This window comes from Hippocampus guttulatus, chromosome 22 (assembly GCF_054856545.1).
Source record: "Hippocampus guttulatus isolate MCC_2025c chromosome 22, RoL_Hgut_1.0, whole genome shotgun sequence".
NCBI classification, from domain to species: Eukaryota; Metazoa; Chordata; class Actinopteri; order Syngnathiformes; family Syngnathidae; genus Hippocampus; species Hippocampus guttulatus.
Window position 1 is genome coordinate 5624528 of NC_141282.1, and position 26666 is coordinate 5651193.

Below are 26666 nucleotides of genomic sequence, written 5' to 3' on the forward strand. Positions count from 1 at the left end.
GGCGGAAATCATCGTAGGTCACGTCCAAAGACGAGCTTCGTGAATATAAAATCATTAATATTCATCTTTGGTAGCAGCTGCTTTATTTTGAAAGGTAAACCCGGAAGTGTATCATTTCGTCTACATGCCGGGTTACGCTTCAGAGCAGGACGTAGCGGTACGTCTTTGGACCGTTTTTTAATTATTTTTTTTTGCGTCGCTGTGGCTGTCCGAGTTCCGTCTACCTTCTCACGTCGACGCTGTGAGTGGATTTAGGGTGATGGGCGTTTGGGGGAACGCCATAAAAGCAGACTAACGTCCTAAAAATGTCCAACATCCTTAATGCGGCGTCCAAAGTGAAATGGGACCGCACGGCTGTAGCCAAGCGAGCTGTATTTCTCGCGGCTGCTGCCTACGGCGTCAAAACCCTCTACCCGGTCATCTGCAGGCAGCTGTTTAAAAAAAAAGCCGATAGACGGGCTGAAAACGGATCTGCGTGTTTGTTCAAATCCCGTGTTGACGCAGTGAATCCATCAAAGGCGTCCCCTGGGGTCAACGCCGAATTCTTCAAGCAGATCCTGGAACTTGCAAAAATCCTTTTCCCCAAGCTGCTGTCCAAGGAGCTCGCTTTGCTCTCCTTGCACTCTGTGGCTCTGGTCTCCAGGACCTTCCTGTCCATATATGTGGCCAGCTTGGACGGCAAGATAGTGAAGACCATTGTGGAGAAGCAACCGAGGAGCTTCATCATCCAGCTCATCAAATGGCTCCTCATCGCCATCCCTGCCACGTTTGTCAACAGCGCCATCCGCTTCTTGGAGTGCAAGCTGGCCCTGGCCTTCCGCACCCGCCTGGTGAACTATGCCTACCAGACCTACTTCACAGACCAGACCTACTACAGAGTCACCAACATGGACGGGAGGCTGGCCAACCCGGACCAGTCCCTCACAGAGGACGTGCTGATGTTCTCTCAGTCGGTGGCCCATCTGTACTCCAACCTCACCAAGCCTATCTTGGACGTGGTGCTCACCTCCTACACGCTGATCCAGACAGCTCGGTCCAGGGACGCCAACGCCAGCGGGCCCACGCTGTTGGCCGGCTTGGTGGTCTTCGTCACCGCCAAGGTCCTGCGGGCATGCTCTCCTAAATTCGGGAAGCTGGTGGCCGAGGAGGCACACAGGAAGGGATACCTGCGCTACATGCACTCCAGAATCATCGCCAACGCGGAGGAAATCGCCTTCTACAGGGGACACAAGGTAGGTCCAAGAATACAGTTCTACCTTTAGAGGGATTTTAGGACACCGGTGTCAAAAACTCCTTTTTGGCGTGCTCAATATAGTTTGGGAAACATGAATGAAAGGTTTTGCTTTGGCGTGGGCGACAGGTGGAGATGCGCCAGCTCCAGAAGTGCTACGGCGCGCTGGCCGAGCAGATGAACCTGATCCTCTCCAAGCGCCTGTGGTACATCATGATCGAGCAGTTCCTCATGAAGTACGTGTGGAGCAGCTGCGGCCTCGTCATGGTGGCCGTGCCCATCATCACCGCCACTGGCTTCGCCGACAGCGGTATTGAAAATATCATATCCATATATTTTTCCTCTGTTGCGATTGCGATTTCATCAGCGATTATTATTATAATTTTTTTTCAAGGTGCTCTTCACATGTACTTGCAGTTGATTAAGCATTCACTACAAGGTCCTTGTAAACCTTTCCAGAAACAGCTGATGGGCACCCACATCGGAGAGTGAGCGAGAGGACGGAGGCGTTCACCACCGCCCGGAACCTTTTGGCCTCTGGAGCCGACGCCATTGAGAGGATCATGTCCTCCTACAAAGAGGTGACGAACGGCTTTATGCGCGGAGTCGCAGATTTTTCTTTTTCAGTCCAAGTATTACATTTCACACAGTAAAAAGATGCAGTGGCGGGCTGAATTGCAGTTTCAAGCGGCCTCCCGTCACCATTTCTCATCGGCTCTGATTATATGGTGTGAGTGCGGCAAGCTCTTGCTTGTATTTCCAAGATGACATTCTTCAGGCACACTCACGCCCACAAAACACGTATCTGTTATGTAAAAAGGTGTGTTGAGTTGAGTGGTCAGACGGCATGTCTGGACAATTTGTAGTCATTTTAGCTCAAGGGAACAACTTCATTCAATACAACACCAAATACACGCCAAAACAGCACTTCGACACAGCCCGGTTTATTTATTGTTTATAATAATAATCCGATAATAATCCTTCCTCCAGCTGTTGATCTTTGACCCCGCACCCTTCCCCCGTCTCTCTTTTGCACTCTCCACACGATTAAGACATGTAAAGTCCCGATACGCGGCGGATCAACGTCACGTTTCATAATCGTTGCGTCTTTCCCGAGTCATCCGGCCATCACGTGGCCTCCGCAAAGTTGCACATCTTGCGCCGGTTTGTTTCAAAGCGAATCAAGCTGAGTCAACAAACGGCTTGTGACGTCTTGCCGCGTGCAGCTGACGCGGCACTAATAGAGAAAATCATGTCTTAGTGGAAGTGCCGCGTCCAACAGAAGTAACCGGTTTAAATTTTTTTAATTACAAAAGCGTTGTTTTATTTCGGTCTGAAAATCCAACCAAGCCAATTCGAGTAGAATACAGCATAGTTGTAGTACTATTTATTGTGTCAATAAAGCTCTCCAAGATTTTTTTGGGGCAATACTGAACCGACATCACCAAAGCCTTAAATTTGAACCTTGTGAGCTGTGGGTCACACTAATATTTACTCGAAAAGGGCCATTCAACCCCTCCCTCCTCCCTCCGTGTGAGACAGGTCACAGAGCTGGCAGGCTACACGGCGCGGGTCCACAACATGTTTGTGGTGTTCGAGGATGTCCAAAGGGGCGTTTACAAGCGCTCGTCGCTCACTGCCGCCATCGGAGGCGAGAAGAAAAGCAAGCCAGACATGCACATTGATGGCCCGCTGGAAATTACGGGTACGGCCTGCATCGCAAATCTCTCTCGGGGGAGGGGATGATTTCAACCCCGATATTCTTGACTTTTCTTCTCATGTCAGGTGAAGTGATTGACGTGGACAACGGTATTGTGTGTGAAAACGTCCCGATTATTACACCCAACGGGGACGTCGTCGTCTCCAGCCTCAATGTTAAGGTGAGATTGGAGAGTAAAATAAAACTGTCCAAAAATACTACTCCGCGGTCTTCTGCATGAATGTGCAGACCATAAATAAATATTTTGCCTTTCAGGTGGAAGAGGGCATGCATCTATTGATCACGGGCCCCAACGGCTGTGGCAAAAGCTCCCTCTTCCGCATCCTCAGCGGTTTGTGGCCCGTATATGGCGGGCGCCTCCACAAACCCTCCCCTCAGCATATGTTCTACATCCCACAGAGGTACACACACAAACACACAACTTCCTCTGTTGTGACCACCCTCGCGGAGAACCTGTCTGCAATTGATAACATTGTAACAGGAGCTCTCAAATAAATATTGAACTACTTTGCGCGTGAAGGTATTCAGCAGAGGAATCGACCATGACGACACCTTTTGTTTGAGCTCGTACATTTTTCCCCAGTTATGCCCAGATGGGCAAATGAGACGTTTTAAGAGAAAAGAAAAAAAAAAAACAAATAGTGTGCAGTGTGAAAGCAAGCATAAGTAACCCCCCCCCCCCCCCACCCCAAAATACAAGTCACCTTTGTTCCTTTTCGTGCCTCCAGGCCTTACATGTCGATGGGCTCCCTGCGGGATCAGGTGATCTATCCCGATTCGGCCGAAGGCATGGCCGCCACAGGCCTCGGCGACAAGGACCTGGAGGCCATCTTGGACATCGTCAACCTCAACCACATCGTCACTAGGGAAGGAGGTGATTAAGGAACTGCTCATTTCCGATTGTTTCGGAACAGTGCGCGGCTTAGTGCAGCTGTAGGGTTTGACGCGAGAACGGGCCGCAGCGTGACCAAAGTCCCGGGCTCAATTCTGCAATATTAAGAGCGAAAGCGGCACTTTTTCAAATGGGAATATTCGCAAAAGAAAATGGCTTTTCTTTTTTCGTCATCTTCGTTTTCCGCCTTCAGGCTGGGATGCTGAGCTGGATTGGAAGGACGTGCTGTCCGGAGGCGAAAAGCAAAGGATGGGCATGGCTCGCATGTTTTACCACAAGTAAGGACACAGTTAATCCTTTTGACAATAAATACGCACTGGCTGCAAAACGATGTACGCATTTTTAAAATTTTATTGAAATGATGATTAATTGGGCAAAGTTGCTGTCTCATGGTGTATTATTTGACATTTAACTCATTCACTCCCAAAGACGTTTTTAAACGTCTTTTCAGACTTGGTCTAGAATTGGCTGGTACTGAATGAGTTAAAGACCTTGAACTTAGTTCCGTTTTTCGACACTTGTTCAAATCAACATCATACGGCGTCGTACAATTTTGCGACACAAGCGTGGCTCTCCTGCTTGTTTCTTGCGTCAGGCCGAAATACGCCCTGTTGGATGAGTGCACCAGCGCCGTGAGCATCGACGTGGAGGGTAAAATTTTCCAGGCTGCTAAAGACGCCGGCATCTCCCTGCTGTCCATCACGCACAGACCCTCGCTGTGGTAAAGGGGCCGCCGTCTTTACTCCTGGGAAAATCCTCATTTTTTCAGTGCGGTCACAAGTCTGTCTCCCGCCAGGAAGTACCACACGCACTTGCTGCAGTTCGACGGCGAGGGCGGCTGGCGCTTCGAGCAGCTGGACACGGCCACTCGCCTCTCGCTCACCGAGGAGAAGCAGCGGCTGGAGAGCCAACTGGCCGGCATCCCCGAGATGCAACAGCGCCTCAACGAGCTCTGCAAGATCCTGGGCGACGACTCGGTGCTCAGAACCGTCCATGAGTGACGGAACGAGACGGGAGTTTGGTTTTAACCATCGCCTCCCTCTCGGGCACGCCGTTTTAAACGTATTTTAATATGAACAAAAGTCGTTTTTGATCAAAAAGCCAGGCGGGGGTTGTTCAATGGAGACACTTTATAATACGAACGCCAATTAAACATGACCACCGTGTGTACCCCCAAATGATATAAAAATTCAAAAGGCGGGATAAGCTAATGTTTTTTTTAGCGGTCCCCTCTCTTTATCATGGGCCCCTCATTGCCACAAGATGGCACCGGAGCAATATTTTATATTAGACATGGCTATGGCCTGACCACAAAAACAATAAATTTTGCATCGAATAACAGAGAACAAGCTTCTGCAAAGGCAAACTTGCGATTGTCGAAGCGCGACTATGCGTGGATTCGTTTTATATTGTCAGAAAAAAAATACACGATGCAAGAAGGATACACCTTGTGTATTGTTTTAAAATGAGAATTTTTATTTGCGCAGGGATGTCAGATATGGGATTGACACAAAGCTAAGGTAGGAAAGAGGCGCAATTGGCTTACTCCGTTTGTTTTATTTGTTCTTCTTTTTAAATGATATGACATAATTTAATTGCGGTTTTGCATACCCCCAGCTACGGCTTGCCGACTCCTGGGGTTGTCCGAATGCCACTTTGAGAACCACTGCTTTAAGCGACAGAAAAGAGCACAGCTAAGAGTGAAGGTAACGCCTTTCTCAATTGATATTTTGTTTTAACATAGCACTTTACTTGGGTTTTTCTTTTTTTTTAGTTTTTATTTTAAAGTACAGTCTACCAATTTGATTCAAGCAGTCGTTTTCACGCTGTACTCTTTGCAGAATTTTACAGAGCTAATGTTTATTTCTTTTTTTAATCAACTTCCTGCCTTTTTTTTATTTTTTTGTGGGTGCATTTTTCTTCCTTTCTCCTCTATCTTACACACACACTCACAGAAGAAAAGAAAAAAAGCTCAACTCTATTATTGGAGCGATTAATGACGCAGGTCTGAACCCTGAACGGAGGAGGGCTTTTTGGTTTACCGAACAAACACAATGCGCGAAAGAGGCCCTCTCTGCTGAGCGAGCAGCTAAGTCTCGAGGTCCAGTTTGCAAAACATGTCCTGCCGCCATCAATTGTAGAGTCGTAATCTCCTTTCTCTGTTGGAAGCTGGAACCTTAAAAGTAATGAAAAGTGGGGGATAAATTCCTTCAGTGGCACCAAAGTAAAACTTCATAGCCCAGCTGTGTATATATAACCAACTATCACCCTTGAGCACAAAAAGTTTGCTCTCCCCCCCCAACCCCGCTATCTCAGCTCAAGCTGACCCCACAGTAAATTAGACTTTTGTTCCAGGAAGCTGGATTTCCCAGAAGGCTTCTGGTGCTGCTACATGCCAGGGACAAAAACTGGCATTTAGAGCAGTGTCAAAAAAACAGATCAAAAAAACGTCTCATAATAATGCCATATCGCTGGTTATGACGGACAATCAGTGGCATCCTGAGTTCAGTTTAGTTTTAAAACCTGTGAATTTTACAGCAACTGCAAATGCTGCCGTGCTCAGGATATTGCCTGCGAGTTTCATTTCCCACACAATGTGATTTTTATTGCCCTTTTCATGCCACTGTGAGCTTCTAATGCCATGATGCAACTGTATTGAGGGTTTCAATTTTTTTTTTTTTTGGGGTAATCAGCGGCTCAATTCATTTCAAAAAGCATCACACAAGGTCTCGGGTTGCCATGGCAACAAGCTTCACATGTCCTTGTCAGAGTCTGCGGAAATGATACGGAGTCTGGACGCTGACTGAATAAATTCCGCATAAGAGTGTTTCAATGCTGCTAATCCAATTAGTAGTTCATCTAATTAGTAGTTACTGCTGGAAAATTCACACTGCTACTAATTGTAGGGAGATTACTTTTTTTTTTTTTTTGTCTGGAACCTCGTTGTTCTTTATGCTTGCAGAAAACAAGTCAGGGCATAACAATCCAGATAGCGTCGTCCCATTGAAGATTGAATGTGTTCTTTTCAAATTCCTAATTAATCTAGATTTTGGTGTGTGTTTACCGTGCATGTAGTGATAATTTAATGGATTCATAAATTAGGATCGTCCATCCAGTTTACCTCCTAATCCCACTCTCGTGCATGGAGTTTACGTATTTTCACTTTAAACTAGAGCAAAGATGTATTTTCTTGTAAATAAAACAATGTGGTGAAAATAACTCATGTCGTCCACTATATTACACGTTTAGCTTGGCGGTAGCAGAGGTGAATGTGTTTTTATTCCATGATTTGTTCCGATCAGGCTTTGGTGTCCCCCGACAGGTGTGTGGTGTATGAGTACAGTACTCTAATTTGTCCACATAGTTGTAGCATGCCATTACAAAATAAGGTTCATTCTCGGCAATACTTTCCTGCTCATTTTAAATTTCGGAAATCACATTCCTCGCTGGCCCGGTAGTCCAGTGGTTAGCACGTCGGCTTCACAGTGCAGAGGTACCGGGTTCAATTCCAGCTCCGGCCTCCCTGTGTGGAGTTTGCATGTTCTCCCCGGGCCTGCGTGGGTTTTCTCCGGGTACTCCGGTTTCCTCCCACATTCCAAAAACATGCATGGCAGGCTGATTGAACTCTCTAAAATTGTCCCTAGGTGTGAATGTGAGCGTGGATGGTTGTTTGTCTCTGTGTGCCCTGCGATTGGCTGGCAACCGATTCAGGCTGTCCCCCGCCTACTGCCCGAAGACGGCTGGGATAGGCTCCAGCACCCCCCGCGACCCTAGTGAGGATTAAGCGGTTCGGAAAATGGATGGATCGAAAATGGACATTCCTCGCTTTATTATTGTTAGTAGTAGTAGTAGTTATAAAAAAGGTTGTGCAATAATTTAGTCAAAAATACATCCGTGGTGTACAGGTTGATTGTATGGCCTTATCACAGTTGAATGTTTAGAAAATTATCGTACTTGAAATGACAACATAGTCCAAAATTGTATGTTGTTATTTTTATTTTTGTTATTTCTGATGGCCACGCTACCTCCAAAAAAAGTTTCTCTCTTAAAAAAAGTTTAAAAAAGGTTAATACAGTATGTCAATATGAAATAAGTAATTATTACGAGATAACAAGAGATGACTTGTACTGTATGTAATTTTATTCTTGTTCTTGTAAAACCAGCGTCTTCGCTCATGCAAAACCGTGGACAACATCGCCATCTGTAGGCGAGAAAGCGCAGTTGCAGCCTTTTCAGGTGGAACACACAGCTGGGGAGCGCCATTGTGAAACCAGCTTCAGCGTCCTACAGGGGGGAGTGGTTTGCCTTCGTCACTGTCTCGCTCTACTCACCCCCCCCCCCCCTCCCGCCCCCCAGCTCGCACGCGGAGTAGATCTCTTCCACGCTGATTTCACAGGACCCGGCGATCACGCACACCGAGCTGAAGGCTCACAATGGAAGGCCATCCCCTCCTTCATGATCCGTGAACCCTCCCCAAGCGGACTACTTGTTTGTCGCACAGTGTGTACGAATGGTGGCTCCACGGAGACGCGAGAGGGGAGGAGGAGGAGGTGGAGAGACTGCTCTCCCTCGTCTTCTAAGAGGATAAAGGGGGCTATTTTTAACCGGACTCTTGTGGACTCTTACCCGGGGCACAATGAGCGGCGGGCCGGATGAGAGCTCGGTGCGTGTGGCGCTAAGGTAAGGATGCTTCTTGCTCCCACCTGCAAAACACCAAACCCAACCATGCACTCATTGACAACAATCCATTCACAACGAATCCTCCAATGCCTGCACTACATGTGATATTTGCAGTAGTTGCTTTGGTTTATGCCTACTGAGTGAGGATTTCCGCATGCAGATGTGCCTTAAGGCGATAAGGAGTGTCTGGAGGAGAGAAAAAAAAATCACCTGGCAGTCATACAAGCAAGCCCAGTGGTTATAGACACTAACAATAGTGTCAATGAATGCATGTATGGCAGCCATGTTGATGAGTCATGTGACCCCGGTTTATTGACCCTCCATGCAAGGTGTAGCCAAACGTGTGACCAGGTCATGATTTGTTTTCTTTGCATACCCCCCCCCCCCCCAATGTTATTGTTATTCGATTGTATTTTATTTTAAATCAAAGTTTAGTTTCACTTTCACTCTTCATTTGAGTTGTAATTTCATATTTTTTGTTTATTCTAGTGTCATTATTTTCTTGAAAGTACTCCAATTTCAGGTTTCCGTCTTTTTTTTTTTTTTGCTCTTGTCTTCTTTCTTTTTGTTCTGCTAACCTGCGTGACAACTTCCACGCCTCAAATAGCATAATTCACATACTATTTACATGGTGTGTTTTGCAGCAGATAATTTAATGGTTTCATCGAATTGATTATAAAAACAAAAGCCTACGCCCTCTTCAAAAGACATTTTTGTGGTATGGCGAAAAAAATGAGACCACAATAACTCATTTCAAAAACTTTTAATCATCATTAATGTGACCTATTATTTAAAGAACTTAAAAAAAACTGAACTAAACATTAAGTGTGTCTAGATGTGTGGCGGGCCTGACAACACGTGTAAGCCTCTCCCCAGCTTAATAGTTGAGTTAGGTGTGTGTGTGTGTGTGTGTGTGTTGCCAGTTAGCACCTGCTTCAACGTGCATGGCCTAACCCTTCACCTACCCGCCACCCCTTTAAAAAAACAAAAAAACGACATAATGTATCATAATGGTGCAACTCGAGGAATTGTGTCGTGTTTGTTACATAACAGCCTTGCCGTATGTTTGCTCACCTCCATATGAAAAAAGCGGCAGCACAAAAAGAAAGTGAACAAGCTGTCCAGAGTCCAATTCAAAGTCGCACCTTGCCGCCCTTTTAATAATTGATCCCGTGGCAGGTGGCGTCAAATGTCCTCTGTTTGGAAAATTTGAAACGCGTCGCGCTTCCACAGGAGTGCCATAGACGGGCTAACAGATAGCATTGCTATGTAAACTAAATACATTTTGAGCATCATTTTGAGTCGTTGTGTCCATCAAATGTAAGCCCCTCTGCCCCAACCATTCCCACAAGTGTGTGTGTGTGTGTGTGTGTGTGTGTGTGTGTGTGTGTGTGTATGTGTGTGTTTGCCTGCATTCTCCCTAATGAATATTCACAGAGTGAACTGAAGTGAAGCAGGCAGGCTGCTTGCCCTCTGCCAGCTGCCGTCATGTAATCATGCAGATCACAACAATCATCATTTTTTATTTTTTATTTTTTTTAGGGGCGGGGCACCCCACTGACCTTTTGATAAAAACGCTGTCAAGGACACGGATAACAATGACAATGCTGAGTCGGCTTCCTTCCTTTCATCACTCCATTGGCAATATTTCATGAAAGCAATGTGGGTAGTTGCACCATTTGTAGACTGGCATTGACAGTGAACCCCCCCGCCCCCACCAATTTTATTTTATTTTGAAATATTGTGAAATATGGAGGACACGGTTGGCACTCGGGACTATTTTCAGCACTGTCCGCGGGGCTCAGTTGCAGTTTTTGTCTATGACACGCACCAATGAATCCTCCCCCCCCTCAAAAAAATGCCTTTAGGTCCACCACAGCGTTGCCGTTATGTAAGCAGGTGGACTAGTTTTCCTCGGCGAGGAAGGATAAAGAGAGGAGGAGAAAGGAACGCAAGAAACATTCTCCTGTCCAACATTTGGTGGTGACATCAAGAGTCTTGAGAGTCACTATTTATACACAACCGATGTCAAACGAAACGTCTGCGAGCACGACATTTCCACCCAGTTTTTTGGATCAACTTTGAAATATCATCTGATCGGTGTAACTCATGACGAACTCGGTGTGACGTCACCTCTGCCGCAAAGAAAATTGATCGGCGCTAATTTCCAGAAGGCTAATGTCATTGTTCTGCCTCTTGTTTACCAGCAGCCCCTCCAAAATGAATGAAGGGTTTTTGCTGGCTTTTGTTTTTTTTTTGGTCTGCCAGGCATTCGTCTTTGTGAGCGCGGGAGAGGGAGTCTCTTGTTTCTGAGGCCGTCACTGAAATCGCAGTAATGAGCCTCAGAGCTTGAAACTCACTTGGATTGTTGCACGGGGGGGGAGCCACAGTGGGAAGTAAAAGTATACTTATAATCCTCTTTTCATGAGGGTTTCAACAACCCCTCCCTCCCCCACCCATATTTTCGGTTGAGTGAAACTGTCAGATGAACGCGTTGGGCAGCTTTTACACTTTTTTTTTTCCTTGTCCATAGTACGTTTATTTAACATCAAATACGATTTGTCCCGGAGTGCATGCGAGGGCCAGAGTGAGCGTTAAGGCTGCGGCGGTGTTGGATTTCCAAGGAAAAAGATTGGACAAGGAGCCTGTGTGTTTCCTAGACGGTGGATTAGTGCTTGAAGGGCAGCCCTCGTTCAGCCTGGAGAAAGAAAAAAAAAAAAGTTTTTGAATGAACCATAATAAAAAAATAAAAAAAAACAGTGTTTGCCCGTTATCCAGAAATTGTCGTAGATTAGCCACCGGTAGTTTGACAGAGCTAATAGGACATATGGTATATGATTACATAATTAAAATTTAAATATAAATGAAATTTATATTGTTGAACTAGCTTTATGCTAACGAATAAATGGAAGCGCCATAGACGCGCTAACGAATAGCGTCGGTGTCTTGGTGTTACATCCCCTCCCGCCACCGATACTTGAACATAAACAAAAGTTCTATATAATAATAACCACACGCACAGGCATATATTCTTTATCCTTTGCAAAGAACAGCTGAAATAACTGCAGCTTACTCATGGGAAAAAATGGTTAGACCACCTTGTTTTTTGTTAGTTTGAAATGTTTGCCTGCTGTTTGTGTCTTTTCAAAGAAAAAAAACAAAAAACAACTCATGTGTCCATGCACACAAAAACACGTTATATCCGCAACAAAGCTTTTTCCTGGAACACTGTCCAAATATTACTCATCAGCAATTTTCTCGTGAGGTGGCTTCAGCGGGTGAGAGGCAGAGACTTTTCCTCCACAGGAAATGATGCCATGACACGACGTTTATTCACGAAGGAGCCAACAGAGAGATTCTTAATAAAATCCAGGGCGGGTTCTGTTGACTCTTTTGAACAGCGAGCGTACTGTGAGGTGTGCACTCCCTCCAATACCGAAGTACAGGACACACTTTTATAGTCTGTTCTCATTTCTGGGGCCTTTGGCTCAATCTGCGCCTTTTTAAAGTTTCAGTGAAAGAATTATGGATGTGACTCATTAGTTCCACTCTTCGAATACGCATATTAATCAATTCAGAATTACCGTCATAGGAATGACATGAATTAATATACTGCAATTATATTGGAGGTGATCCCCCCCCCCCCCCCCCTCGCCTCTTTGTCATTTGGCCGTATTGCCTTATTTGGCATCGCTCTTTCTGAATATTTTCGTTCTGTGCTGCTATAAATAAAGTGAAAAAAAAAGCAGGTCGCAATTTCATCAGATTTGTCTTCTCCCGACAGGATCCGTCCTCAGCTGGCCCGAGAGAAGATCGAAGGCTGCCACATTTGTACGTACGTGATGCCCGGCGAGCCGCAGGTGGTCCTGGGCAAGGACAAGGCCTTCACGTACGACTTTGTCTTCGACATGGACACCCAGCAGGACGCCATCTACGGCCACTGCACCGAGAGTCTCATCGAGGGCTGCTTCCAGGGCTACAACGCCACCGTATTCGCGTACGGCCAGGTGGGGGTTCATCTGACTCGTAAACGATGCATTGTGATCAATTGTAAGTGATTTAGACATGTTCTTGAACCCCCTCCCCACCTCCAAAAATGCCTCAGTGCTTCTTTTTTCTTAATCTCTCCCGGTGTTGCCCCTCCGCTTGCCTTTTATTGTTGCCGCGCTTGCTGAATTCCCGTCCAATAGCCTTTCACACGCCAGACGAGTGATCCGTTCACACAGGTGGGGTCTGGACAATGAGACACACACACACACACACATACACACTCCTGTCAGTGTCTCTTTCAGACGAACCAGCAGGGAGTGACCCCCTTGTTGCATTCCATCGAAATCACCATGATGACCACCCCATCCCCGCTGCTCCGCTCTCCTCCTTCCCAGAAACGAACTGTCTGTTTTTATTTATTTAAGGAAGACATATGCTTTTTTTTTTTTTTTTACACCCTCTCAATGTAACCTGTCGGTGGCACGCTTTTGTCAACACACACCAACGATTAAGATTTTCTACACCAGTGCGAAAACGGAGGCCATTATCATGACAAGCAGGGGGGGCGAAGTCAGGCGAGGCAAGCGGCTTTTACTTCGGGGAGGAGAGTTCGTTCACTCGTGGAGGCAGCAGTTCACGGTGTTTCCTTGACTTGCGAGAAATATGTGCTTTGGTCCTCTCCAAAGACGGGCTCGGGGAAGACTTACACCATGGGAACCGGCTTCGACGTCAACATCGGCGAGGACGAGCTGGGTATCATTCCCAGGGCCGTCAACCACCTGTTCCGGGGCATCGAGGAACGGCGGCAGGCTGCCACCGAGAAGGGAAAGCCTGTCCCCGAGTTCAAGATCAACGCTCAGTTCCTGGAGGTACAAAAACAGACCCCCCCCCCCCCTCCACCCCCACTGAAAATACCAAACCGGTCTGTGCATCATGACTTCATGCTTTCATTGTGCGGCTCTTTCTGGTGTGGGCGCTTTGGCCACCAGGAGGCAGTATCATCCATGTAAGCATCATATACACACAAAGAAGAACCAGTTGTGTTTCACAGAGGATAAAGAATATATGCGTGCGAGTTAGATGAAGCTATTCGCAGTCAACTCAGAGTCGTCAAAGGTGCGTTGCCGCACCACGAAACTGTCGTTAGCCCGGCGTCCGCGAGCCACTGGCTTGACTTGCGAGCACGAAAAAGCGGCTTGAACGGCTGCCAGAGTGAATTTGAAAGATGAGAGATGACAGAAAGCATTTGGGACAGACGTTTTGAATTGACGTTGCAGCTGTACAACGAGGAGGTGGTGGACCTGTTTGACACCGCGCGGGACGTGGAGGCCAGGAGGCAGAAGTCCAGCGTGCGCATCCACGAGGACGCCAGCGGAGGCATCTACACGGTCGGCATCACCACACGCAGCGTCAACTCCGCGGCCGAGGTGAGCCAGACGCACTTCAAGGGCCGATGAAGAACGTATTTAATCTTAAGTTTTCGTTTTGCGCTTAGATGATCCAATGTCTGAAACTGGGCGCTTTGTCCAGGACCACGGCCAGCACTCAGATGAACGTGCAGAGTTCGCGCTCTCACGCCATCTTCACGATCCACCTGTGCCAAGTTCGGATGTGCTCACCCGACAACGTAAGCGCGCCATTTGGCGTTGTGGCTTCACGAGCCCATGAACTCTTTTTTTTTTTCTTTCCTCCATCCTCCAGGATAACGCGACAGACAACCGTCTGGCGGGCAACTCGGACATCAACGAGTTTGAGACGCTGTCGGCCAAGTTCCACTTTGTGGACCTGGCCGGTTCCGAGAGGCTCAAAAGAACCGGAGCCACGGGAGACCGGGCCAAAGAAGGCATTTCCATCAACTGTGGACTGGTAAGTTTGATTTTTAACCCTCTTAGGAGTTATCGGGAGAATTTCCATACGTGTGAAAATGAGCAGTTATATACGGAAACAATGGAAAAAAATGCTCCGTTTTTTTTTAACATTTACGTCGTACGTACAAATGTTTGAATGTATTTCCCAGCCCCAAATAATTTTTTTCTATTTACTTTTAAATTTGAGTTGTCCCCAAGTGGAGCAAAATGATACATTTATTCCTTAAAAATGACTATTTTTCCATGCCTCAGCTCGCCTTGGGCAACGTGATCAGCGCTCTCGGCGACAGGAGTAAGCGCTCCACGCACGTGCCTTACCGAGACTCCAAACTCACCCGTCTGCTCCAGGATTCGCTCGGCGGAAACAGGTTTGTTAGCGACGGCGTCCTTTTTCCGTCACATCCCACCCGCGTTAACGTCGCTGCGCCTTCCCCCCCCCCTCCAGTCAAACGTTGATGATCGCGTGCATCAGCCCGTCAGACCGCGACTTCATGGAAACCCTGAACACTCTGAAGTACGCCAACCGAGCGCGGAATATCAAAAACAAGGTCACGGTGAACCAGGATCGAGCCAGTCAGCAGATCAGCGCGTTGAGGACGGAGATGGCGCGCCTGCAGATGGAGCTGATGGAGTACAAAACGGTGAGGCGCAAATAGGGCTGAGCACTTTTATTCTTTGTGTTTGATAAGAAATGCTCGATGTGTTTGTCATTCAGGGTAAGCGCATGGTGGGCGAGGATGGCGCGGAGGGCCTCAACGACTTGGTCCACGAGAACGCCATGCTGCAGACGGATAACGACAATCTGAGGGTGAGGGTGAAGGCCATGCAGGAGACCATCGACGCTCAGCGAGTTAGACTCGCTCAAATCCTCAGCGATGGAGCCAACCAGGCGCTGGCCAAAGCAGGTGGGACATCGCAAAAATGAAGAGTGCGGTCGCCCGTCCGTCCCTGGTGCAAGTTAGTTATTCATCATCTTTAATGAAACGGCGAAAATTGAGGAAAAGCGCGGTCATCCTTGACGGTGAAATCACCAAAATGTACTGTAAAAAAAAAAAAAACTTGGGAGTTCGCCCAGCATATTTCTCACTGTCACCGATATTATGATTTGCCGGCATCTGAGCGAGGCGTCTGCTTTCAGGCGAAGGCAACGAGGAGATCGGCAACATGATCCACAACTACATCGAGGAAATTGAGACACTCAGGTACATCCGAAGCAAATCAACACCCCATAACCGGCCGCGTCGAAAGAACGGCGGGCGAAGAAAAAAAAACAAAACGCGTTTCCTCGCCGACAGAGCCAAACTTCTGGAGAGCGAGGCCCTCAACGGGAACCTCCGGAAGAGCCTGTCGCGCGCCTCCACTCGCCCGTCGCTCTACGCTGGCCCCGCCTCCTTCTCTCCGGCCATCTTTGCGCCTGAGAAAGAGGCCAACGACATCATCGAGATGGCCAAGAAAGACCTGGAGAAGCTCAAGAGGAAGGAGAAGAAGAAGAAAAAGAGGTATGCGTTGAGTTGAGTGTGTTACCATAGCAACGGGTCACCCGGTGTGGTGAAATGCTCCCCTGAGCATCTTTTTCTTGGCCATCTTCACGTCTTTCTTGCCATGCCACTGGTTCTCACTCGGTCTTTCTCTTCCTCTCTGCTCTGTTGCAAACTTCCCTCACTTAAACCTGTGTCCCCCCCCCCCCCCCCCCCTGCACCCACCACCATCCTCATCCTTTTCCCCCCTTCCCTCCCGTCCGAAGACTGAGACAGTGCCACCAGGACAGTCGTCAACCCGACGCCAGGTTCGCTCCATCCCATTTGGGCAATGGGGGGTGGGGGGGGGGGCAAATCCCCGAATGCTTTTAGTGTGTGGCAACTCCCGTGACATTAGCGATTGTCACGCAAAAAAAAAAAATTGACAAAAGTGATGACGTGTGTTGCTGATCTGCTCCTCCGTTTCGCCTCCTTTTGCGTGTCAAAACAACGAAAGTCCGTTTTAACTCTCAACGACGCGGCGTTCTTTTCCAGTGTTGTGAAGGAGGAAATGGCGGACAACGACCAGGAACGAGGTGGCAACGAAACAGAGCTGGGCAGCGACCACGAGGAAGCCGACGACGGCGACGGAGAGGAAGAAGACTCGGACACGGCAGGAGACGAGACGTCCGAGGAGTCGGAGGCGGAGGAGCTGGATGAAAAAGGTGAAGAGAAAGACGCTCTAAAATGAGACAAAGCGGGACCTGATGAGTTTTTGGCCGCGCAGACGACGTCCAAGCCGACCTGGCCAATATCACGTGCGAGATCGCCATCAAGCAGAAGCTGATCGACGAGCTGGAGAACAGCCAGCGGCGCCTCCACACGCTCAAGCAGCAGTACGAGCACAAGCTGGTCATGCTGCAGAATAAAATTCGAGACACGCAGCAGGAGAGGGACAAAGTGCTGCACAACATGGGTGAGCGAAAACACCCCACAAAAAAAAAAAAACAACAACAAAAAAATATCATATTATGGAGTTTTTATTTTGATTTCAATTAAATTTATAATTATTTTAGTTTTTTTATTTTTATCGTGAATATTTACCACATAATTTGAGATTGAATTGTCTGTATTTCATTCATTTATTTTATTTTTTTGGATTTTCTGGTTGATTTTGAACAGGAGTCACCGAAAAATCAATTTTTAATTTCCTTTCCTTGACTCGCTTGCGCCCAGGCTCGGTGGAGTCGTGCACAGAAGAAAAGGCCAAGAGGATCAAGGCCGAGTACGAGAGGAAGCTGAGCTCCATGAACAAAGAGCTGCAAAAGCTCCAGTCGGCCCAGAAGGAGCACGCGCGCCTGCTCAAGAACCAGTCGCAGTACGAGAAGCAGCTCAAGAAACTGCAGCTCGACGTCACCGAGATGAAGAAGACCAAGGTTTAAAAAAAAAAAAATTGGAGCAGTTGTTATAAAGAGAAGGCAACGGCTGGATGTGGGTTGAAATTTGTGATTGTCCACCAGGTGGCGCTGATGCGTCAGATGAAAGAGCAACAAGAGCGCAACAGAGCCACAGAGTGCAAGAGGAACAGGGAAATTACGTCTTTGAAGAAAGACCAGCGCAGAGCTGAGGTACAGGATTGATCTTATGATGCAATCAGCCTTTTTTTTCCCCCCCCACCCATCACCAGCAATTTTCTGTATTCACCCACAGGTGTCAAGTGTTATAACACATTCACTCCCAAAAACGTTTTTAAACGTCTTTTTAGACTTGGTCCAGAATTGGCTGGTACTGAATGAGTTAATGTATTTTATATTTCACTCGCCGATACATGAAATTGGAGGCCCTTTTAGCTTGATTGAGTGTTAATTTGTCCCGGCAGCATCAAGTGAAGCAGCTTGAGGCACAGAAGAGACAGCAGGAGTTAATCCTACGTCGGAAGAACGAAGAGGTGAGAACACACTTCCCCGAGGGTTTTTTTTTGGGGGGGGGGGGATTGTATTTGTCACAGAGTTTCTATATTTCATTTGCCAGGTCCTCATTGTTAATGAGGAACGTTTTATTCCGATTTTTATTTTATTGAATGTATTTTATTTTCGTTCTGTTTTTTAAAAAAATATTTTTGCATCGCATTATTTGATTTAGGTTTTCTTTTGTTTTATTGCATGTCACTTGTTTATCATTGTATTTATTTTTCTGTAATTTATTAATTTTAATTTTGAATTTTTTAAATTCATCTTATCAGTTTACATTTTGTGATTTCATTTATTTCAGTTTTTTAATGATTTTTTTTAACATTATTTATCCTGTTTATCCAATTTTTTTTCCTGTGCTCATGGTTTATTTCTTTATTTTATTCCGATTTTTATTTTACTGAATGTATTTTATTTTCGTTCTGTTTTTTAAAAAAATATTTTTTTTGCATCGCATTATTTGATTTAGGTTTTCTTTGTTTTATTGCATGTCACTTATTTATCATTGTATTTATTTTTCTGCAATTTATTAATTTTAATTTTGAATTTTTTTAAATTCATCTTATCAGTTTACATTTTGTGATTTTATTTATTTCAGTTTTTTAATGATTTTTTTTAACATTATTTATCCTGTTTATCCAATTTTTGTTCCTGTGCTCATGGTTTATTTCTTTATTTTATTCCGATTTTTATTTTACTGAATGTATTTTATTTTCGTTCTGTTTTTTAAAAAAATATTTTTTTGCATTGCATTATTTGATTTAGGTTTTCTTTGTTTTATTGCATGTCACTTATTTATCATTGTCTTTATTTTTCTGCAATTTATTAATTTTAATTTGGATTTTTTTTTAATTCATCTTATCAGTTTACATTTTGTGATTTTATTTATTTCAGTTTTTTAATGATTTTTTTTAACATTATTTATCCTGTTTATCCAATTTTTGTTCCTGTGCTCATGGTTTATTTCTTTATTTTATTCCGATTTTTATTTTACTGAATGTATTTTATTTTCGTTCTGTTTTTTTAAAAAATATTTTTTTGCATTGCATTATTTGATTTAGGTTTTCTTTGTTTTATTGCATGTCACTTATTTATCATTGTCTTTATTTTTCTGCAATTTATTAATTTTAATTTGGATTTTTTTTTAATTCATCTTATCAGTTTACATTTTGTGATTTTATTTATTTCAGTTTTTTAATGATTTTTTTTTTTTTTACATTGTTATTTATCCTGTTTATCCAAAAATTTTTTTCCTGTGCTCATGGTTTATTTCTTTATTTTCATTCATTTTATTTATTCGATTGCTTTCAAATGTGCTTTCTGAATTGCAGGTGACTGCTCTGAGGCGTCAGGTGAGGCCAGTGTCTGGCAAGGCGAGCAGGAAAGTCACCTTACCCGAATCCCTCTCGGAGCCGCCCCACCGGAGCTCTGCGGGAAGGCCGTACGCGTCGGCGTCATGGACGTCCAACGGCGCCAGGTTGCGGCATCTCAACTCCGTTTGTTGCGTCTCGAAAAGCTCTCGAAAGAAACGATCTTTGTCTTCAGGAGTTCGCCGGCGCGCGGCGGAAGCGGCTACCTCGGCCGGACCGCCAGGGCCAAATGGCAGTCGTTGGAGCGACGCGTCAGTGACATCATCATGCAGCGGATGACCATCTCCAACATGGAAACGGATATGAATCGACTCATGAAGGTCCGATTTTTCAGGAAACGTTTAAATAAATAGCCAACTGACTGAGCGAAGTGTATTCCGCTCCAGCAAAGGGAGGAGCTGACCAAGCGGAGGGAACGAGTGTCCAGGAAGAAAACCAAGACGATGGCGGAGGCGGCCCCGGACTCTGAGCGCTCGCTGACCCCCTTGAACGAGGAACTGGAGTCTCTGGGCGCCAACATCGATTACATCAATGACAGTATCGCGGACTGCCAGGCCAACATCATGCAGATGGAGGAGGCCAAGGTGAACAAAAAAGAAAGATGGCAACGGTTTCACCGTTTGTAAGTCAACATTTTCTCTCACGTTCCTGCTGGCTGGTTTTGGGGCTCTCAGGAAGAAGGAGACACGGTGGACGTGACGGCGGCGGTCAGCTCATGTAATCTATCGGAGGCTCGTTTCCTTTTGGATCATTTCGTGACAATGGCCATCAATAAGGTGACGGCGACTTCCGACGCCGACGGACGCGGAGGCGAAACGCGTGACGGTCCGCGTCTCGTCAACCCCGCAGGGCCTGCAGGCGGCTCAGAAGGACTCCCAGCTGAAGGTGATGGAGGGCCGGCTGAAGCAGACGGAGATCAACAGCGCCACGCAGAACCAACTGCTCTTCCACATGCTCAAGGAGAAAGCCGAGATCAACCCCGAGTTGGACGCCCTGCTGGGCAGCGCCCTCCGAGGTTCGCCGCCTTTGGCCGTCGTCTTTTTTTAAATGACATTCTATCGATTTGTGTTTTATTTCGCCGCTGCTTATAGAATGAAATGGAAGCCTTCCTCATCATTTAAATTTGATTTCTTTTTGTCTTCTCTGGTGTTGTTGTTGTTGTTGTTTTTTTTTTTCTTTTTGTGGGAACTCAAAGAGTTAGGTTACCTGTCACCGGGTGAGTAATAAGACCTGTGTTTTGAGAGCTGCACACTTCAAGATTTCAAATATGGCGGCGAGAAATCTTCAAGTGTGATCGATCCCGACCCAGTGGCCTTAATAGTTTGTTTGTTTCCCGTCGCGTCTCCACCGACTCGTTACATGATCTCATTATGTTTCTCCGCGTTTCCTGTCACGCGGGTCCCTTTATCTCCCCTTTTCAACCTACCGTGCTTCGGACCTGCTGTAGCATTTATTCTACTCTCGGAAACCCACCGAATAAACCCCCTAATAACGCATCTCTCCCCGTTTGTAGAGAACGGGGACGAAAGCAGCAGCGATGAGTCGAACCCCAGCCCGGCTGCAGAGGGCAGGTGATGTGACGGCGGCAGAAAACTCAATTTTGCATCCAGATTTGGTGGCAAAACATTTTCAGTTTGTCTTCCCCGATACGGTTTCAGCCCGCCGCCGTCAGACGTGATGAAGTTATGCGGCGACTCCCGTCCCAGAAACAAGGTACCAGACCGCGCGATGATGCGCCATGTCATTCGTATTTCGTAACCGCCGTCGATCCTTCAGGCTCGTAGGAGGACCGCCACCCAGATGGAGCTTCTCTACGCCACCGCAGGAGATCCGCCTTTCGACTCCCCACCCGGAGACTTCTCGGGTCCTTCGCTTCCCCTCGCCGAGCACCAGGGCGGGTCGGCGGATCCTGGCCGCGAATCCCCGTCTTCCCTCTCGGCTCCCAAGGCCGGCGCGTGAGCATTGATAAGAAACTCCTCTCAAAAAACACCCGTTCGGCTATCGCTAACACTTTCGATTTCCGCCAGCTTCCGCTCGAGGTCACCGATGAGCGGTGTCGAGAGGAAGCAGCTGGAGCGCTCTCCTCTCACCCGCAGGAAAATGCAAGAAAAATCAACGGCCGCAGCAGGGGATGCCAAAACGCGAGCAAATGACTCCAAAACACCGTAAGAAGTCTTTAGCCATATCTACGTCTAATGTAAAAGTTGTGCTTTGTGTGGCGTATATCGGTCATCACAAACCTGTCTATGAGTCTGCTTTCATTTTCCACTTTATTTTGGCATCGTTTTGATTTTTCAGATCGGATGAATCACCTGTATTTGATGGCCGAAGGTACGCTTCTTTCCTCACCTTTTATTTGGTATCATCCTTATTATTATTTTTTTTTTTACACAATCACAGTGAAAACCGAAACACTAAAAAGCTGCATTTCCAGAGGCGTCATCAACCCCGTGGCACCCCCCAAGACCAGCCGGCCAGCCAGACTTCAATGTGTCCACGTCGCCGAGGGACATACCAAGCCCGTCCTCAGCGTGGACGTCACAGAAGATCTGCTCTTCACGGGATCGAAAGGTAAATATTGACAAATTCTGAAAAGGCCGCCTTTCCTGATTGCACGTTTTTTTTATTTTTTTTGTTTCCTTCAGATCGAACGTGTAAGGTGTGGAATTTGGTGACCGGTCAAGAGATCATGTCTTTAGCGGATCATCCGAGCAGCGTCGTCTCAGTCAGGTAAAAAAAAAAATCATCAATCCGTCGTTCAATCTGTTCATTTACGGATGATTTATTCATTTTTTTTTAACCATTATTTTAAAGCCTCGTCTGTATTGACGTCCGTCTGTTATGTTGCAGATACACCTCCAGCCTCGTCTTTACGGTTTCCACTGCCTACATCAAAGTGTGGGACATACGGGATTGCGCAAAATGTATCCGCACGCTTACGTAAGGACGCATTGGGCTCCGTCCGTCAGTGTTGACGATGTATGAAATATATATCTCGAAATATTCATGGTTGCTTCAGGGCTTCGGGTCAAGTTGGTACAGGCGACACCTGTTCTTCAGCCCGAAGTTTCTCCATCCCTCCGGGAGAGAGCCAGATCAACCAGATCGCCATCAATCCCGCCGGTTCCTTCCTGTACGCTGCTGCCGGGAACGCCGTGCGCACGTGGGATCTCCGCAAGTAAGTCGAATACGAAGCTCGCGGCCGACGGCCTTGAAAGTCAATGCGCTCGTGCTCAGAGTTGACTTTTTATGTGTGCGTTAGGTTCGCCTCCACGGGGAAGCTGACTGGCCACGTGGGAGCCATCACGTGTCTGACGATAGATAAGTCGGGGAACGGACAAGACCTGGTGCTCACCGGCTCCAGGGACCATCACATCAAAGTAGGAGACGCGCTCAAAAAGAGAGTCGTAGAGTCACGGATATCACGTTTTTGTTTTTTTTTTCTCAGATGTTTGAGGTGACGGAAGGAGCTCAAGGGAGCGTCGGCTCCTTCCACACGTTTGACCCCGCTCATCAGGATAGCGTGGAGTCTCTCGCCTTGCACGGGGACTTTGTCTACAGCGGCTCCAAAGACTACTCCGTCAAAAAGTGGGACTTGGCCAGTAAGCGGCTGCTGCAGGTAAGCCTGCTGCTGCTGCCGATGATGAGCATATCAATCCATAAGGAAGCTACAGCTCGCGGGCAACTTTTGAGATTGAACAGGGAGCGCGTGTTTTTCCTCGAGCAGTCAGTCGCTTTCCAGGCGGATTGGGTCAGCGCTTTGGGCGCGGTGCCCGGCTCGTCGGCGCTGCTCGGCGGGTGTCGAGGAGGGCTTCTCCGCCTGTGGCACGCCGACTCACTAGCGCCTCTCGGTGACATCCAAGGCCACGACAGCCCCATTAATGGCCTGGCGACCAACAGCAGTCATCTGTTCACCGCCTCGGAGTAAGTCGCACGTTGCCGCTTGTCCTTTCGCCGTTCTTTGTGTTTTCACCCATATTTTGCCGGTGAAAATCAGTCTTTTTCTGATTGTTGTTGATATATTCCGTCACTTATGGCTATTTAATTGTGTTGCGCGCAGTGACCGCACGGTGAAGATTTGGGAAGCCAAAGGATCTCTTGAGGATGGAGTCCATTGACAGCGATTTGGGACCGTAAACTGATTTTTTGCTTCATTTGAGTCCTCCACGTTGCGACGCTTTGCTCGCTTGCACAATTCTTTTTTTTTTTTTTTTTTTTTTTGTGTGTGTACAAGACATTTCCAAATGCTGGAGACTTGACTGTTCCCTTCACCAGCAACACTTTGGACTTTCTGTGTGGTTCTTTCTAGTCTTGACTGTGTGAAAGCAAGGACCAAAATACTACTGAAGCTGCATTGTGCTCTTATTCTCCCGCTGCACTATTTGGTAATGTAAATGGGTTATTTTCTATCTTTCCTATACGTTGTTGGGCCGGAAACTTTATCAGCTACGGCGGTCTAATCGAATGAGAGGCGTCCATGGCTGTATCCACAGAGTACCTGCAGCTTTAACAGTTAACGCAGCATTAACGAAAAACAAAAAAAAAAATTGTTATGTCCTCATGTATTGTGTTGTGCATATGACAAACGCATGTTTTTTTTTTCTCATTCTAGTCTCCGTTTACTTTTCCCCATCGCGTCCAGTCCTCTTATGTTCCTGAAAATGTGAGTTAAATAGCTGTTTGTCTTGTTTTGCAATATCAGTCAGATACTGAAAAAGAGACGTCATGTACTATTTCCACGTTAAATCAGGTGGATGGAAATTACTCTCTTGTTTTTTTAATTTTTATTACATTTTTTTTTTAACATTTGATTGGAAATGCCGTATGCGTTAATATCATTGTTGCTTGTCTTCCTGCTGATTATGGTGTACGCACTTAACTGAGGCTGCAATGTGAGAATAAATTTCATCGTGCACAGTAAAGGCCATTTTTGAAAAAACTGCATTAATGCCTGATGGCCACATGATGGCAGCATTGTACAGGGACGAGGCGCACAACCGCTTTCAAAAAATGACGTTTAACTTCCGTGACAAAGAAGATGAAAAAAAAAGCTTTGAGCAAATTTGTTACCAATCCAACTATGGACACTTACTCGAGAGACGTAACGCTTTTATTGCTTGGTATTCCGATGATTCGCATGAATTTAGAGCTCATTTTTGCCACTCCGCCGTAGCTTTATTTCATCCCTTGTTGACTTCTAACTAATGTTCTGCCTGTTGATTCATTGCGGAGATGGAAATAGAGAGAAGTGTAAAAGTAAAACTAAGCACCCCTGCCTGAAGACAAAAAAGAATGTGATGGCACGATCAATTTTTAATGTTCATATACTGAGAGCAGCAAATGTGTTAATTGGCCCAGTGGGAGCAGAGCGCCACTATATGTCCAAGAACGTCAACCCTACAAAAGTATATGAGCAATTCCAGAATTGAAGGACAATTTGGGAAAGCGATACTTTAAAAAATATATATATTTTTGAAATTATGAAGAACCAATGTGCTTTGAACTTAACGTAGACAAGAAGGCATGAGAAGACAAACATACAATTAAATGCCGGTTTAAAGATGCAAGCCGCGAGGGTCAGACGGACCGGGTCAATATCTCCCCTTCTCCGGCTTCCATCTTCCAACTGAGTGAATCCTGCGGCTAAAAATACTCGCGCTGCTGCTTTATGACCAGAACTGATGAGCCGTGATAGTGCGGCTTGCTCACTTAATGCGCTCACAGCGAACCGTGCGTGTTTCACCCCCCCTCTCCCCTCGGCGTATCATCACACTTTCACGAAGATTATTGGAAGGAGAAATGTTTTTTGATACGCCTGTTGAAAGGCTCTTTTTTTTTTTTTAAACCTGTAAAATGACAGCATAATTCCCTTCCAAGAGGCAACATCTGTGCCTCAGTGTCGGTATCAATTGGCAGTGAAGGGTTATTACGGTTATGAGTCAGGTGAATGACAATGAGGAGGTGCTTTTGAGATTTGCCTGAAGCAAACATCGACTGTACTCCCAATAAAAGTCCAGGTCAATGATAAGTCACACAGTCGCGCAAGGTGGAATCGGAGAGTAAGTGGGCGCAGTAGTGGTTGCAATAATGGCTATGACACAAGGTCGAAAGAATAGATAGTTTGGATATAAAGTCAAGCGGGAGGCTTTTATGTGATTTTTTTTTTCTCCAAAATTAAAATGTTCTGAAATGTTATGTTTTCCACAATTTTATTTGGACCATCAAGATGTTTGGAGATGGTCCTAAAATAGCCTTGACCTTTGACCTCCTTGTATATCATTTTCTTTCTAATCTCCTGAGACTCATCTCATCGTTCCTTCCTCTGGTTCATATTTAGTGCGGAACACGTCATGAAAAAGAAGAGGAGTTATCTTGACACGTCATATTCTTGGATTCATCCAGCTGCATCAGCAGTACTTTTTTTGACGACAATTTTATTTTCCTTCTTTTATACTTTGTGCTGTGTTCAGCACATCCCTGTCCCAAATACTCATCCACCTGAAAAACGTTATTTTTGACTACACACATGAACAAACAATCAGGATAAGAATCTGTGCCACTGTACAGGAACATCAACATTCCATCAGCATTTTTTTTTTTTGCGAGTGAGGCCCCCCGTGACTTTCGGTCCACTTCTTTGTCAATTACATTCCATTGAGGTGTATTCATAATGGTCGAGCGCCAGGTTGTTACTGGAATATTTCACTACTTTGGAATATATATATATATATATATATAGATATATATATATATATTCCCTCTCCCTACCCAGTGTTTTTCCTTTCTGAATTCTGATTGTAATTTCCCCATTGCGGGACAAATAAAGGATATCTTATCTTATCTTATCTTATCTTACAAATTCAAATGTGTGCTTCCTGTTCGTGTCTCCATCTTGCGCTCATTTTGTTCACCGTAATCGGAAGCACTCACATTCGCAGCCGAGGCATACATTGTTCGGTACGTCTTCATGGGAAAAGCACATTGCACATGTAAAAAGAAAGAAACGGGTGCGTTCTTCAAAGGCTTGAGTGCAATTCAAGTAAATTCAAGTGTGCCCCCGTGGCAAATCACAAGATGAATGGGATTCCCGCTCTGGCCGTGTGTAATAATTGTGCAATTTATTCTGAACTAATGGCTTCATGTATTATGCATATCCGTGGAAGCAACTCCTGAATTATGATTCCGTGGTTTCATCATTGTTGCCCTGGAGTTAAAAAAGTTGTTTTCCATTGTCCGGTGGAATGTGTTGACGATTCCGCTTATTCTGTATCATGAACGTGAGAGTTAACCGTTTAGAAGATGTAAGCAGCCAGCACAATGCTTAAAAGGCCAACTCTGTACTTTTGTCTCTGTACCTTATGTAAGGCAGTGATTTGTTTTGGTTTTGGTTTTAATTAGTGCAACACAAGTGCTTCCTTCATTAAGCTCTTCAGGAAACAAATACATCTTCATAATATCACACTCCTCCTTGTCCTGTCGCATTCATCA

The 26666-nt window shown here is 45.9% G+C and overlaps 2 protein-coding genes across 4 annotated transcripts; both read left to right on the forward strand.

The window, feature by feature from the left end:
* Nucleotides 1–21: 21 nt before the first annotated feature.
* Nucleotides 22–7062, forward strand: abcd2 (ATP-binding cassette, sub-family D (ALD), member 2). Its single transcript, XM_086102987.1, has 10 exons — nt 22–1232; nt 1361–1541; nt 1691–1812; nt 2774–2936; nt 3017–3111; nt 3207–3352; nt 3680–3825; nt 4037–4121; nt 4439–4564; nt 4640–7062. Exons 1-10 carry the CDS (start codon nt 306–308, stop codon nt 4842–4844), a joined length of 2196 nt encoding a protein of 731 aa, XP_085959113.1. The 5' UTR covers nt 22–305; the 3' UTR covers nt 4845–7062.
* On the forward strand, nt 5402–26023 carry LOC147186237 (kinesin-like protein KIF21A). Of its 3 annotated transcripts, XM_086102979.1 has the most exons (37): nt 5402–5549; nt 8007–8523; nt 12308–12530; nt 13200–13382; nt 13791–13940; nt 14009–14140; nt 14215–14379; nt 14634–14749; nt 14827–15022; nt 15097–15286; nt 15520–15583; nt 15677–15880; nt 16126–16167; nt 16394–16563; nt 16626–16814; nt 17075–17274; nt 17359–17466; nt 17718–17786; nt 19140–19285; nt 19354–19498; nt 19565–19762; nt 19853–19954; nt 20028–20193; nt 20374–20394; nt 20692–20749; nt 20837–20891; nt 20955–21133; nt 21206–21343; nt 21477–21509; nt 21613–21749; nt 21824–21908; nt 22029–22118; nt 22198–22356; nt 22441–22558; nt 22627–22797; nt 22906–23102; nt 23239–26023. In XM_086102979.1, exons 2-37 carry the CDS (start codon nt 8480–8482, stop codon nt 23294–23296), a joined length of 4701 nt encoding a protein of 1566 aa, XP_085959105.1. In that variant the 5' UTR covers nt 5402–5549; nt 8007–8479; the 3' UTR covers nt 23297–26023. The 3 variants fall into 3 exon arrangements, with proteins under 3 accessions (XP_085959105.1, XP_085959106.1, XP_085959107.1); XM_086102980.1 differs by lacking the exon at nt 16126–16167; XM_086102981.1 differs by lacking the exons at nt 16126–16167; nt 20374–20394.
* The last annotated feature ends 643 nt before the right edge of the window (nt 26024–26666 follow it).

Bases quoted from the DNA above. Each gene is read 5' to 3' on its own strand.
- abcd2 (XM_086102987.1), top strand. From the start codon at position 306: ATGTCCAACATCCTTAATGCGGCGTCCAAAGTGAAATGGGACCGCACG. The intron at 1,813-2,773 runs GTGACGAACGGC...CGTGTGAGACAG, and splicing joins TCATGTCCTCCTACAAAGAG to GTCACAGAGCTGGCAGGCTA. The intron at 3,353-3,679 runs GTACACACACAA...TCGTGCCTCCAG, and splicing joins ATGTTCTACATCCCACAGAG to GCCTTACATGTCGATGGGCT.
- LOC147186237 (XM_086102979.1), top strand. From the start codon at position 8,480: ATGAGCGGCGGGCCGGATGAGAGCTCGGTGCGTGTGGCGCTAAG. The intron at 8,524-12,307 runs GTAAGGATGCTT...TTCTCCCGACAG, and splicing joins TCGGTGCGTGTGGCGCTAAG to GATCCGTCCTCAGCTGGCCC. The intron at 20,892-20,954 runs GTACCAGACCGC...TCGATCCTTCAG, and splicing joins ACTCCCGTCCCAGAAACAAG to GCTCGTAGGAGGACCGCCAC.